Source organism: Polypterus senegalus, chromosome 5 (genome assembly GCF_016835505.1).
Source record: "Polypterus senegalus isolate Bchr_013 chromosome 5, ASM1683550v1, whole genome shotgun sequence".
NCBI classification, from domain to species: domain Eukaryota; kingdom Metazoa; phylum Chordata; class Cladistia; order Polypteriformes; family Polypteridae; genus Polypterus; species Polypterus senegalus.
In genome coordinates, this window is record NC_053158.1 from 207,039,193 (window position 1) to 207,053,740 (window position 14,548).

The following is a 14,548-nucleotide window of genomic DNA, read 5'->3' on the forward strand; positions in this document are numbered from 1 at the left end:
TCTAATTTTCCTACTTAACTCTTATCTTTAGGGTAACACAGTGGCACAGCAGCTGGCACTGCATTATCAATGCTGCTTGGACACGGGTTCAAGTGTCTCTGTGTTCAGGTGGGATTTTCTTTGGCTGCTCCACATCCCCTAAGAATTGAATATTGGGCAAACTGGGAAGCTCTGGTGCCATGTGATTGGCATCTAAGGTCTCATTAATGGATGGCAGGCTAGGTCATGAAACATGAAGGGCACCCGCAGCTCACAGTCCTTCACACGATAATCCTGAGACCACTGAAATGCTGCAGTCTGGCAGCGCCATCCCGCCGCTGAAGACGGCCCTCATCCCCGGTGACCCCTCAGCGTTTGGAGGGCATCGTCTTTGAACGGCGGGTACTTTAACTTGTAAATTTCTACTCATTACCTCTTTTTGAATGTGAAGAACATATGGCAGTCATATTTAAAGGCGCGCCACGCCTGACCTTTCACAGCGCAGTAATTAGGCCCCTCGGCTGGCGCGATGAGAGGGGCCGGCCTGTCAGGTAGCAGGAGTGGCGGCCACGCCGGTGTGAGTTTCAGAATTAACATTTTGGTTCATGTGCTTCTAATAATCAGTGACCCCTCTCATCCACAGGAAATGAGCGCAGCAGAAATGACTTTGACCCCCCAGTGGATGAGGAAATCAACCCAAGGCGCCGCGCCATGGAGGGCAGCCGGGAAGATGAGCTCCAATTAAGTAGGCCATTTCTTGTCATAATATGCCCGTCAGGCCGTTACGGAGAGGGCACGAGGGCGGCTGGTGGGTTTTGGGGGGACCCACCATGTGAAAATGATACTGTGTGGTTAGAGGGGGTGGGAAATTAACAGAAATAGATGGGGTTTACTGGGAAGGGAAGCCACGGGAAGAGAGAAGGCGCTATATAATGTTGACTGATGGAAACGGAAAAGGAACAATAGAGAAGAACAAAGGGTGGGAAAGGTGAGTTACATGCAGAAGACTGATAGACGGGAACAATAGGACTATACAATAGACCTGAAGGGGGCAGTACACGTAACATCTAGAGAAGAAAGGCACTATATAATAGGCAGGCAGGAAAGGCGCCTTATAGTTAACATACAGATGTGTAGACAAGAAAGACATTCTTAAATGCAAAGGACAATAGACAGACAAAAAATAATAAATGACAGTATTTAATAGACTGGCCATGGAGAGAAAGGAAATATAAAATGGACAAAAGAGTTGCTTCATATTAACAGCTACTGTGTATGGATATAAAGACAGGAAAGGCGCTATATGATAGATAGATAGATAGATAGATAGAGTGAAAGGCACTATATAATAGATAGATAGTGTGACAGGTAGCCAGGCCCCATGCCCGGCTGGGACACCTCTGCTGCATATGTTCTTGGGGAGCAACCATGGCAGCTCAATACCTCCCCCAGGGCGCTTGGTGGCAGCCTCCCTGGCCAATGGTGATTCCTCAACCTCCCACAGGGCTCCATGGGAGATGAAGTCCTCCACAGCCTGGTTGGGAGCTGGGGTGGCCGCTAGGGGGTGCTGCCTGGATTCAACAACCCGGCTGGACGAGTCTTCAGCCCCACGCGGGGCTGCAATTGGGACCAGGTCGTCAAGCACCTGGAACACTTCCAGGTGGGCTATAAAAGGGTCCGGCCACCACCACTCTACGGCCAGAATCGGGAGGAAGAAGACGATGTTGCCTGGGAGGAGTGGTGGTGCCAGAGGAAGGATTGGTGTGTGATACTGTGCTTGAAGTGCTTTGGGACTGTGTATTGTCTGTGGGGTTCACGGGGAAGATGTGCCCCACAGGTGAAGAAAAATAAAAGTTTTTGGGATTTTACATGTGCCTCTGTGTGAATCTGTGCCGGGTCGGGTGCCTATATAGCGCCTTTATAGTGCCTTATTCACAATAGATAGATAGATAGATACTTTATTAATCCCAAGGGGAAATTCAATATATAGCGCCTGTCCTCTCTATAACTCTCATACAGTACACCCTGTCGATTACATAATGTCCACCACATACAGTACAGCATACATCGATATGCCGATTATACAGCACCTCTCACGTCTATTATATAGTGCCTTTCATATTCATCTCACTGTGTATGATACAGTAATCTATCTGTCTGTCTACCTGTGGAGCATACAGCACCTTCCACATCTGTTATATACTGTATTTCATATCTACCTTTGTATTTATTACAGGATGTCTATCATGTAATGTCTTTCATATATTTAGATATCTGCTGTATGTGATCATTATATACCACCTTTTACACTGTTGATAATATAGTGCCATCTACCTGTTAAATATACACTACCTTTCTTACCTTGCCATCTATTATATAGCGCCTTGCCAGTCTATCATGGTATATACTACATCCTGGCTATTAAAGAATGTCCTTCACCCCATACACCTATTTGGTCATCATAGAGTGCCTTGTCCATCTGTCTGTTACGATTTCTACCAGACTATTATACTGTGCAGTGCCCATTATCTGTATATCATGTCTTCTGTTTCTGTAGAGTTCTGGGACAATAAAATGTAGCGTGTTGTGCATTAGAGAGTGAGAGAGAGAGAGAGAGCCATCTCCACCGACCTGTGAAATACAGCATTTAATATCCATACAGCTGTGAAATGTACAGCAACTTTATACCTTACATCTATCATGTAATGTCTTTCATATCTATCTATCTATCTATCTATCTATCTATCTATCTATCTATCTATCTATCTATCTATCTATCTATCTATCTATCTAGTACATTAGATCCAGCATACAGTATGCGAGACGAGCTCTGAAGGCCTAACAGCTGAAATGGTGGTCTTTAACTTTGGTTTGTTTTCAGCTTGAAGAGAACTGTAAACCTAGTATAAGGCATTACTGTATATAATATGTAGATATGAAAGGCGCCTTATTGATGTTACACTCGGCCCCTCCGCTAACAGCTCAGTGGTCATCATAATTGAATTGACAAGCTGCAAGGCCCCCTCAGTATCCAGAGCTGTATCTGCTCCACCTCTTGAACTTATTGTCCTGCTCTGTGACGCCCTGTCTTTGTCACATGTCACATGTCTTATGTGGCAGGAAGTGGTCAGTGTTGGACAGTGGGCTCCTCAGCCATTGTGAGTTGCTCCTTTGTGATCTTCCTGTCCTGCTTTCTCCACTTCAGGTGTTTGGAAAGTAAGAGCCTTGTCAGAATTGTCCCTGAAGGGGGCGCTGGTCAGTGTCACTGCTCTTGTCTTGACCACTGAATGGGTCTGGTGTACCCAAATAGTGGACAAGGTCTCATGCACACACTCTCCCTCACACCCACATGCACACATCTCTGGGGGGCTCTGAGAGCAGGTGGAGACGCTCAGTGTGCCTCAGAACTTCATTGCCTACCTGACCAATAAAAATCAACTGACTTTTCTCATCACTCGACTTTTGCCTTTGAAATTTAATGCCACTGTGCCAACGGGACCTAAGCAGGTCTCCCAGCGCCAGGGTGGGTCACTTTGAAATATGCAAAGCAAGTTGGCTCCATCTCATTTGCAGCTTCATTATCTCACCGGTGATTGCCTAAGAAGCCATTTTGGTAACAAAACAGAAATTTGCTCCTGACGAGACATTCAAATGTGAGGTGAACGCCCAACTTTAGGCAAAGCGATCTTAAGATGTGCACATAAATAATGACCTTCACGAGATAAGGGGAGGACACCCTGCTGGGGGCACTCATTCAAATACACGTAGTAGATGGAGCCTGCTGCGGAGTATTGTGAAGTCAGACCACCAAGGGCCTGAGATGGGCTTCTGGGCACAGAGCTACAAAGGGTCTTAATATTGGATGGCGCCAAACAACATGTGAACATCCTGAGGGCACAAATAGAATGGAAGGACTGCAGTGGGACACCCCCCCAACACTCCCCCCACCCCAGTCCATATAAAACAAGACTTCTAATCTCCATTAGGCCTAACAGGTATGTAGAAAACAGATACAAAAAGGAAAAGGCTGTGAAAAAGTATATGCCCCCTTCCCAGTTTCCCCACTTATAGCCACTTTTTGACACCTGGAATGTTTTCAGGTATGTGTGTGTGTGTGCGCGCCCTGCGGTGGGCTGGCACCCTGCCCGGGGTTTGTTTCCTGCCTTGCACCCTGTGTTGGCTGGGATTGGCTCCAGCAGACCTCCGTGACCCTGTTGTTAGGATATAGTGGGTTGGATAATGGATGGATGGATGGATGGATGGATGTTTTCAGGTCTTCAACTAACTTGTAAATTTAGATGAAGGGCATCTGAGTGAGTAAGCAGCACATTTGCTTTACTTATGTTATCCATTGAATGAACAAATGTATCCAGCATTAAACAGCATAGTGTGAAAAATTAATTGCCCCCTTACAGTTGTTCTTCCAATGACTGCAGCCTGATGCTATCATTCCATCTCTCTTACCGTGGCCACGGGGGGATGGGAAACACTTACGTTAGGAGACATTGGCCTTTCCCATGGCACCATATTCATTGGCATTAGTTGCATATTCCATGGCACTATATATATTGGGATTTGACATCTTTTACATGACACCATGGCACTACTGCTAATATAGTAGGACTCCTATATACATTGGAGTTGGCAGTCTTTTCCATTGTACTATTTACATTGGCTGCCTATTCCATGACGCTTTATGTTAGAATTCACCAACTTTTCACGGCACCATATACAGTATATTGACTATCTTTTCCATGGCACTCTATGCATTGGATTATTTGTTTATTCCATAGTATTATATATTTGGAATGGTAGTCATGTTCATGGCACTTAATACATTAAGATTGGCCATTTTTTCTTTGGCACTGTATACTTTGGATTGGCACTCATTTCCCTAGCACTGTATACTGTATTTGTAAATGTCCCCTTGGGATTAATAAAGTATCTATCTATCTATCTATCTATCTATCTATCTATCTATCTATCTATCTATCATATAGTGCCTATCTATCTATCTATCTATCTATCTATCTATCTATCTATCTATCTATCTATCTATCTATCTATATATAGTGCCTTATCTATCTATCTATCTATCTATCTATCTATCTATCTATCTATCTATCTATCTATCTGTTATATAGTGCCTTTCACTCTATCTATCTATCTATCTATCTATCTATCTATCTATTATATAGTGCCTTTCACTCTATCTATCTATCTATCTATCTATCTATCTATCTATCTATCTATCTATCTATCTATCTATCTATCTATCTATCTACAATGATAGGATTCCTGTATACTGTACATTGGGAATGGCTGTCTGTTTCATAACACTATATATTAAAATCAGCCATCTTTTCATGGCACTCTATATGTCAGTGTTGACTGTCTTTTCCACGGCACCTCATACATTGAATTGGCCAGTTTTCCTGTGGCACTGTATACATTGGGATTGGCGCTCTTTGCCACATAGTGATGGCCTGCCAGCTGCCTGCCACTCTTTTAAAATGGGACTCTTTCCCAAGTGACTCCTCCATAGGAGCAGCGATGGGCCACCGGTGGACATGAACCCAGCAATCCAAAGACGTCATGAAGAGAGCTGGCACAGAGCAGCAATGCCAGCAGCGGACGCGCCGTCTACCTGAGGTGCTACAGCAAGCGCTTTTGAGGATTTTGAAGATGAGGAGGAGAGGCCGCGGCTCCCCCGTGGCGCTGCTACTTTGCGTCTTTCTCTTGCGTGTCATCGCTCCTCGTTTTGCTTATTTCTGCTAATGGTGTCTGCAGTCGTGCCTCGCTTTCCTGTGTTATGTGAAAATGCTGAGATTTCACTTAGAGACACGTTTGGCTGGACTGCCAAATATCACCTGGTGCTACAATTCTGCTTTTGCTGACTAAACTGAAGTGTGTGTGTGTGTGTGTGTGTGGAATGTCCTGGAGTCGACAAGAAGGGCGCCTACCCACAATGCAACAGGATCTCCACATACCCCTGAGCCGCCTCTCGGGCCACAACAGGATGACGACGGACCGACACCCTCATGTCCCACTCATCACTCAGGGAAATGGCGTCCTTCACTTTAAAGGGAGGAGCAGGAGAATCGTCTGCACCTGCCAGGCATGGCAAAGTTTACACAACACATCACGTCGGCCGTCCACTGACACAAATCCAAGGAGCCATGGAGGGGGCCTGCAAACCCAATATGGCCCCTTGCAGCAAAGCCGTAAAGGAAAAGTGCTGAGACGAGGCCTACCACACTCACCTCTGGGCCCCAAGGACCCTTAAAGGGAGCCAGATGGTGACAATACCGATAGGAGGTGGGCATGGTGACACACTGGTGGTGCTCCTCCTGGGCCTCTTCACTCAAAAGTGCAGACGCCGGTCCTGCTGCTGAGTTGGTGCCCTTTCTACGGCCCTGGCCAGCTCTCCACATGTGACGACCCGTGTCCTGGTATGTCATGAGCCTTCCTTGTGACAGCATGTCTGGATGTGCCATCCTGGAAGAGCTGGACTACCTGAATGGGCCGCGGGGACCGCCTCTCGCTACCAGTGGTGACGAGGACACTGGCAGAACACAAAACTAGAGAGGAATCAGTCAGGGAGGATCAGGAGAGAAGCAACAGTCTGGGGCCACCGCTGCCTGTTTAGGGGTGTCTTGCTGTTGCCACACCAGTGTTGTCACTTTCATTTGCACCAAAGCAGGTGACATTGATTCACAGTCACTTGTGCTTCCAAAATGGCCAAGCTGATATCCCTGAAACTTCACTTGGTGTTACACTGTCATGATTACTGGAAATGTTCCCTACATGTGTTTGAGTATGGTGTGTGTGAATACACATCCAGTGAGATATCATAAAGGTGTGGAGCAGCCACCCGTATAATGGATCCTGGCGGCCAAAAGGTTAAATCATTCAACAGAGATGTTCACCAGACTGAGTCCAAAACAGAACTGTATGACTGGAAGCAAGATGGCGGCTTTAAAGGCCCGTAGAGGAAGTGACGTCATCTAAGGTGCCGGGACCGGAAATGGCGTCATCAAAGCCACCAGAACCTGGTGGGATTTCCCGGGAATGGTCTGCAAGTAACTGAGAAAGACAGTCAGCGCACCCTGCCAACCCCTGGCCTGATGTGGTATTACAATTACTCAAGCCCTTGAGCTGCCACCTACTCACACGTGTGTGACAACAGTGAAGAGAAAACACAAAGACGCTCATCAAGGGTCCTGGGCACCCATTGGCAAACCCCACATATTAAAGGGAGTGCAAAAGAAAATGCATGTTAAGACGCTTAAATGGAGGCTGTGGAAATCGAGTCTGCTCCAAGATGGCGGTGGCTTCGGTTAAGATATTTTCTGGGAGGAAGAGGCGGATACAATTGGGATGCACCCGGAAGTGATGTCATGAATAGTGAGTGGCACATCAGTTGTCCTTTCTGCAGAGGGGAAAGAAGAAGAGATACTGTTATTGCACAATGCCCTCAGGTGGCCCGGAGTAGAATTGTCATCAACGAAGATCACAAGTTGTTCCCCAAGTGCATGCATGTGACAATATGTATACTGTATGTATATTTAGATATTAATTTTAGCATAGTAGGCAGGATAGATAGATAGATAGATAGATAGATAGATAGATGAAAGGCGCTATATAATAGATAGATAGATAGATAGATAGATGTGAAAGGTGCTATATAATAGATAGATAGATAGATAGATGTGAAAGGCACCTATATAATAGATAGATAGAAATGAAAGGCATTCTATAATAGATATTAATTTTAGCATAGTAGACAGGATACGTAGATAGATAGGTAGATAGATATGAAAGGCACTATATAATAGATAGATAGATAGATGTGAAAGGCGCTATATAATAGATAGATAGATAGATGTGAAAGGCGCTATTTAATAGACAGATTTCACCTGTGACAGGACCCTGATGGTGTCCCCTAGGCATACGCTCATGGCCTTACCACCTTTATCAGCCTGTGCCAACAGAAGGTGCTTTGCAGCACTGACTGGATTACAATACAAAAACTAAGAGTAACAGTTAAACAGAACAAAGTCAGAATTCCAAGGCCTAAGTGATCCACGGGGAGCTCAGTCTCTCCGCCCGTCAGTCAGTCTCTGCTCACTCATATAGCGCCTTTAGCCACCTTGATGAGATGTCAAACAACAGTCTCAGATCCAGACCAATGATGACATCTGAAATGCTGGGGTTTAGTGTTGTGGAACAGTAAACCAAACAGAGTGGCTGGAGGGGTTCAACAGGATATTGGGGGTTTGCCAGGTCAGTGGCCTTCAATGCCCAACCTGTTTATAAATTCGATATTCAATTCTGCCCCTTCAGCAGTGTGCCTGGAATCTGCATTTCAGATTCAGACACGTCAACGGGCACAGCTGGGCACACCTGCATGACTTTCCACCCACTGTTGTGAAAGGCTGGTCAGAATCAGAGCGCATCCATTTTCAAATCTGACTTCAACGAGCCCTCCTTGAATGGGTATGCCAGTCTCTCACAGGTTGGTATCAATCAAACTCACTCATTTATTAAAAGAAGCGAGGGTCACAAATTGTGGATGGCTCCCTTGACAGATGGTGGAGTGATTTGTCCATAAAGTCCACTTGATCCCAAGTAGTGACCCTTTATTTCATGCCACTTATGGCACTTGTGCTCCTTGGATGGTTGCCAGAGTTAAACAAGTGCCATCTTACAAGTAAGGTGACGTCACAGCTCAGTCTCCCATTGGCGCACAGTATGGCTTAACATCATGATTATTGAGCAGTAACCCACTGGAATGCCAGGCCAAGTAAAACCTCGTTTTCACATGCACTTAACCTGGTTGTATGCCAAGGGGAAGGGGTACTGTACCCAGTTCTGGGTGAGAGAACCCAGAATTAGATGACATGTTCTGGGCTCAAGTGGTGTTAGAGCTGGAGTCCGGTCACCAGAGGGGCCACAATGTGTGTGACGGACATGGCCAGGATGGCATCTTTCTTATATTTATATGCCATATATATTTTAAACCCCATAAAGCAGATGGCAGCACCTTGCACAATTATGACCTACCAAGACTGTTCGGTCCATTTATAAGACCTGTTCAGTGGACAGTAGGGAGTGGACCATCCAGCTGTGGTGGGCACTCTGTCGAGTGAGATGAGCTCCTGGCATCCTCATTCTCTTGGCTGGCATGCCCTGGCATAACACCTCTCTCTCTGTCTGTCTTTAACTTTTCATTCTGGGTGACCCTCGCGGTACATAAGGGTGGCCCACCCGGTCGTTCTCATTTGGAGAGTCTCCAGAATGAGGTCAGCAAGCCTGAATTTTGACGCCAGTAGGCTGGCACACTGCTGCCCAGGGGATCCCGGCTTCGGTTCAAGTTGTATTTAAGTGCTGCCGCTAATGAATCCGCGTCCACTTGATGAAAATTAGAGCGCAGCTTAAATAGCTCGAGCGGAGCCGAGCACCCTGGGACCCCCGCGCTGACAATTTAGGTTGACACTATAATTAGAGATACTTTAGTTACAAGACAGCAGCGTCAATGAGTTTTCTTCCTGTGCCCCCCAGAGTCCATGAGAGAGGAGGATGACAGCCAATTCTACAGGACGCTGACAAAGTTTTTAGAAGAGGAGACGACCGCCGTGGACCTGCCAGGTAGGAGTGCCGCTCTGATCGACGTGGAGCTTCTGAGGGACCGCAGTCGGGTGCCTCGCTTGATTTGTCATCTGGAGAGTCAGAAGGAGGAGAGGACAGCAGCGGAAAAGTGGGGCGGAAATTGGGGCAAAAAAAAAGCAAAGACGGAACGGGAACGAGTCGAGTGGAAGAGACGGGCACTTGGAGTCCGTTGTCAAGGCAGTAGGACACTTTATACAAGGGTTCATTTAAACACGCCATTCTCCTCACGCTTGGCATCTGGGGTTTTCAATCATGGAGAATGTAGACTGAGTCACGTTTCCATTTCGCCGCGGCGCCATTTTGTCTTCTGGAGGGTGCTGCCATTCGTGATGGCGCATTGGTTCACTGCTAGTTGTGTGGCTCCGGAGGTCACACGATGACAGTACAAACGCCATCATTGGAGTACCTGCACCGTCCCAGGTTATCAGATGGTTTACTGCAGGTGACCATTTTCTCTAACGAACTCTCCTTTGTCACAATCAGAGCAGAGAAACACAACATGAAGGGCGTGAGGCCCACAGAGCAGGCCTGCCCAGATGTTGTGATCTGAGGAGGGGGCACCCCAAGCAGTGCTGCCAGCCCAATTGGGCTAGTGTTGATCGTCATCCGTGATAAAGAAATGAGCTTTTTTGGGCTACAACTCCGTATTTTGGGCTATTGTTCAACCATTTGGCACCCCTGCCCCTGCTATTCGCACTTGTATTATGTTCTTTAATATTCTGACCCCCCCATTATGTGATGGTATAAACCCATTCTATCACTCACATGGACCCCCCACCCAAACTCAGGCTTTGCTGTCTACGTAACCCACTCGCTCTGACAATGCCACCTGCTTGCCATTTTGAATACCTCAGGTATTGGTCTATTTTTTTTTGGGGGGGGGGGCAAATTTTGCTGTTTTTAAGCAGTCAGTCATTAGGCTTTACATTTTTTTTAGGATCCAGGCCACCCTACCCACAAGGCCAGGCGAAGCCATTTCCAGCCTGCCTAGAAGAGGCCTCACCCTGGGCAGTCTGAACTCTACAGGGAGGCTTCGGCCTGCTTGGGCCCGAAGGGTGTCGGGGTGGGGTTCCTGCCTTCCACAGTTCTTTAATTGTCTGGGAATACACTTCTAGAGAGAGGAGCCATTGACACCTTTAGCTGGGGAGGACAAAGCCACAAATTCATCTTTACAAATGCAAGAAATTATTTAAAAATAACAAGAAAAGGGCAAACATTAGGACACAAATCCAGCTGTGCAATCCAGATGAGAGGACACACTAAACAGAAACAAGAAATAAAACAAAAAACACGCAAATCAACGCTTATGAGTGAAGTTTGTGAAGCGACGAGAGCCAAAGATTCTTCTTCTTCTTTCATCTGCTCCTGTTAGGGGTCACCACAGCAGATCATCTTCTTCCATATCTTCCTGTCCTTGTCATCTTGCTCTGTCACCCCCATCACCTGCATGTCCTCTCTCACCACATCCATAAACCTTCTCTTAGGCCTTCCTCTTCTCCTCTTACCTGCCAGCTCTGTCCTTAGCACCGTTCTCCCAGTATACCCAGCATCTCTCCTCTGCACAGGTCCAAACCAACGCCATCTCGCCTCTCTGACTTTATCTCCAAACCGTCCCACCTGAGCAGACCCTCTACTGTCCTCATTTCTAATCCTGTCCATCCTCGTCACACCCAGTGCCAATCTTCACATCTTTAACTCTGCCACCTCCAGCTCTGTCTCCTGTGCCACCGTCTCCAGCTCATATAACACAGCTGGTCTCACTACCGTCCTGTAGACCTTCCCTGTCACTCTTGCTGATACCCGTCTGTCACCAATCACTCGTGACACTCTTCTGCAGTCACTCCACCCTGCCTGCACTCTCTTCTTCACTTCTCTTCCACACTCCTCATCATTCTGTACTGTTGATCCCAAGTATTTAAACTCACCCACCTTCACCAACTCGACTCCCCTCATCCTCACCATTCCACTGACCTCCCTCTCATTCACACACATGTATTCTGTCTTGGTGGTCCTACTGACCTTCATTCCTCTCCTCCTCTTATCTCCACCTCTCCAGGGTCTCCTCGACCTGCAGATCACAATGTCATCACAGTCCACGGGGACTCCTGTCTAATCTCGTCTGTCAGCCTGTCCATCACCATTGGAGATAAGAAGGGGCTCAGAGCCGACCCCTGATGTAATCCCACCTCCATCACTCCTACCACAGACCTCACCACAGTCACACTTCATATCCTGTACAACTCTTACGTACTTCTCTGCCACTCCCGACTTCCTCATTCAGTACCACAGCTCCTCTCGGTCACCCTGTCATTTGCTTTCTTCAGGTCCACAAAGACGCAATGCAACTCCTTCTGTTCTTCTCTAAACTTCTCCATCAACACCCTCAGAGCAAACATCTCATCTGTGGTGCTCTTTCCTGACATGACACCATCCTGCTGCTCACTGATCATCACCTCACTTCTTACATGATCTTCTACTACTCTTTCCCACAACTTCATGCTTTGGCTCATCAGTTTTATCCCCCTGGAGTTCCTACAGTCCTGCACATCCCCCTTATTCTTAAATATCGGCCCACCAGTCCACTTCTTCTCCACTCCTCAATCCAAAGATTAATGAAAACAAAATAAATACGAGCCAAGGGGGAAGGGGGGGCACAACACTAGGAAGCTCATCTTCTCACAGAAGCTCAAGGAATGTCACAGCAAACAAGAGCTCAGACCCCTGAAACACACACAAAAAATCACAAAAGGGAGAAAAAAAGTCGCAGGAAGGCACTCGGACCCCACACTGCTGTTGTCTAAAACTCATCATCCATGCTGGTGTGTCACCAATAGGGTGTGCGGCATTGTTCATAATGGCACTCGGCTTGTCCTCATTCTCTCCTCCTCTAACACCTCCAGCGGCTTCCCATAACCAAATTTGCCTGCTAAATGAGCCTGTCAATTCGGTGGTCCTCTCTTGAAGTGATGTCACCCACCCAGCACACCTCACTGGCCATCACAGAGTTGTAGAAGATGTGAAGCACGTCATCATCCTCAGATTTCTAACTCACAAAACTCTGCCCTGTCCGTTCTTCTGTTGTCCCCCTCTGTGTTACCAGACCAGTCCAGCCTGTCACTCATGCGGACCCCCAAGTACTTGTAACAGTGCAGCACATCTGCCTTCCCTCCATGAGTGGTGAAAAGACAGAGAGGCTCCTCAGTGTGGTCAAAGTCAAGAAGCCTTCTCTCCACACACTCCTGTTGTGTTGGCTGGAAGGTCCTCTATGCTGGTGTGTCACAGAGAGCATACATGTGACTTGGTGTTGTCCTCCTTCTCTGTTCCTCCACTACATCCAGTGAGTCCAGAGGGCCTCTCATAACCAAATCTGCCTTCCTAATGAGTTTGTTGATTTGGTGGACCTCTCTTGAAGTGATGTCACACCCCAATGGCTGTCACAGAGGTGTGGAGCACGTGAAGGTCATCACCAACCACACTCTAGCAATGCAGTCTCTCAAACAAAAGTCTGCTTTATAGTTCCTATGGTTCCTCTGTATGAGACCACTCTACCCTGTGATTGATGTGGACCCCCAACTACTTGTACTTAGACACAACGTCCACAGCCACTTCCTGAATAGTGACCTGGCGTGGAGGCTCATCTGTGCAGTGAAAATCAGTAGGCCATCTCTCCATGCACTTCTGCTGCGTTGGCTGAAAGGTCCTCCATGCTGGTGTGTCACCAAGAGAGTGTGCGGCGTTGTTCATAACGGCGCTCTGCCTTGTCCTCATTCTCTCCTCCTCTAACACCTCCAGCAGGACCAGAGGGCCTCCCATAACCAAATTTGCCTGTTTAATGAGCTTGTCGATTCGGTGGTCCTCTCTAAAAGTGACGTCACCCATCCAGCACCTCGGCGGTGACATTCATGACTCTGGTGACTCTTCCTATGAAGTCAGTAAACAGATTGGGGGGGTCATGAGGTCACAGCAAAGGCTGCTCACCAACCTGACCTGACCTGTACAACACTGTCAGCCAGCACAAATGGAATTACATGATGATGATGATGATAAGGGCGGCACGGTGGCGCAGTGGGTAACGCTGCTGCCTCGCAGTTAGGAGTTCGCTTCCCGGGTCCTCCCTGCGTGGAGTCTGCATGTTCTCCCCGTGTCTGCGTAGGTTTCCTCTAACAGTCCAAAGACATGCAGGTTAGGTGGACTGGCGATCCTAAATTGTCCATAGTGTGTGCTTGGTGTGTGGGTTTGAGTGTGTGTGTCCTGCAGTGGGTTGGTGCCCTGCCCAGGATTGGTTCCCGCCTTGCGCCCTGTGTTGGCTGGGATTGGCTCCAGCAGACCCCTGTGACCCTGTGTTCAGATTCAACGGGTTGGAAAATGAATGGATGGATGATGATGATGATGATTACACAGATTAGTGGACACCTCTGACCAAGTTGAAGTACACTAAAGTGGCATACCATGTTGTGAAGGTGACTTCAGTGGGACATCTCATGGCTGTCAGTGTGAGGTTTGTGGATCCTTCAGTAATGTCTAATCAGACCAAATGAAGCTCAGATGTTCCCAAGTCCTTCTGCCAGCTGCCAATGTGACCACTCTGCACAGAGGCGGGTAACCATTGCACTGAGCCTCTGTAGTTTGATGAAGACTAAGAGAAGCCTTCTGTAAAGTCATATTACAGGCAGTGACTCCACTGAAGTGTGACCAAGAATTTAATTGATTTGGCAGGAATGGTGACCGATGAAGAGCAGGAGGAGTTCACCAGCCACAGGAGACATCAAGATGCTATGGCCATCCCCAGAGTGTCAGGGCTGAGGCAGCAGGTGGAGGACGACGAGATCCCACGATACGTGGAGCAGTTCAGGGGACACGTGCAGGGGGACATGGTCACGCTGGAGCAGGTGAGTGA

At 47.5% G+C, this 14,548-nt stretch overlaps 1 protein-coding gene across 1 annotated transcript in view; it reads left to right on the plus strand.

Moving 5' to 3' along the window:
- The window catches only part of ofcc1 (orofacial cleft 1 candidate 1), a 186,146-nt gene that overhangs the window by 36,142 nt on the left and 135,456 nt on the right, over positions 1 to 14,548 (plus strand). Inside the window, exons 2-4 of the mRNA XM_039754152.1 lie at positions 623 to 724; positions 9,544 to 9,630; positions 14,368 to 14,540. Of these exons, the coding sequence (XP_039610086.1) occupies positions 623 to 724; positions 9,544 to 9,630; positions 14,368 to 14,540 (362 nt within the window). The remainder of the gene's footprint in view (positions 1 to 622; positions 725 to 9,543; positions 9,631 to 14,367; positions 14,541 to 14,548) is intronic.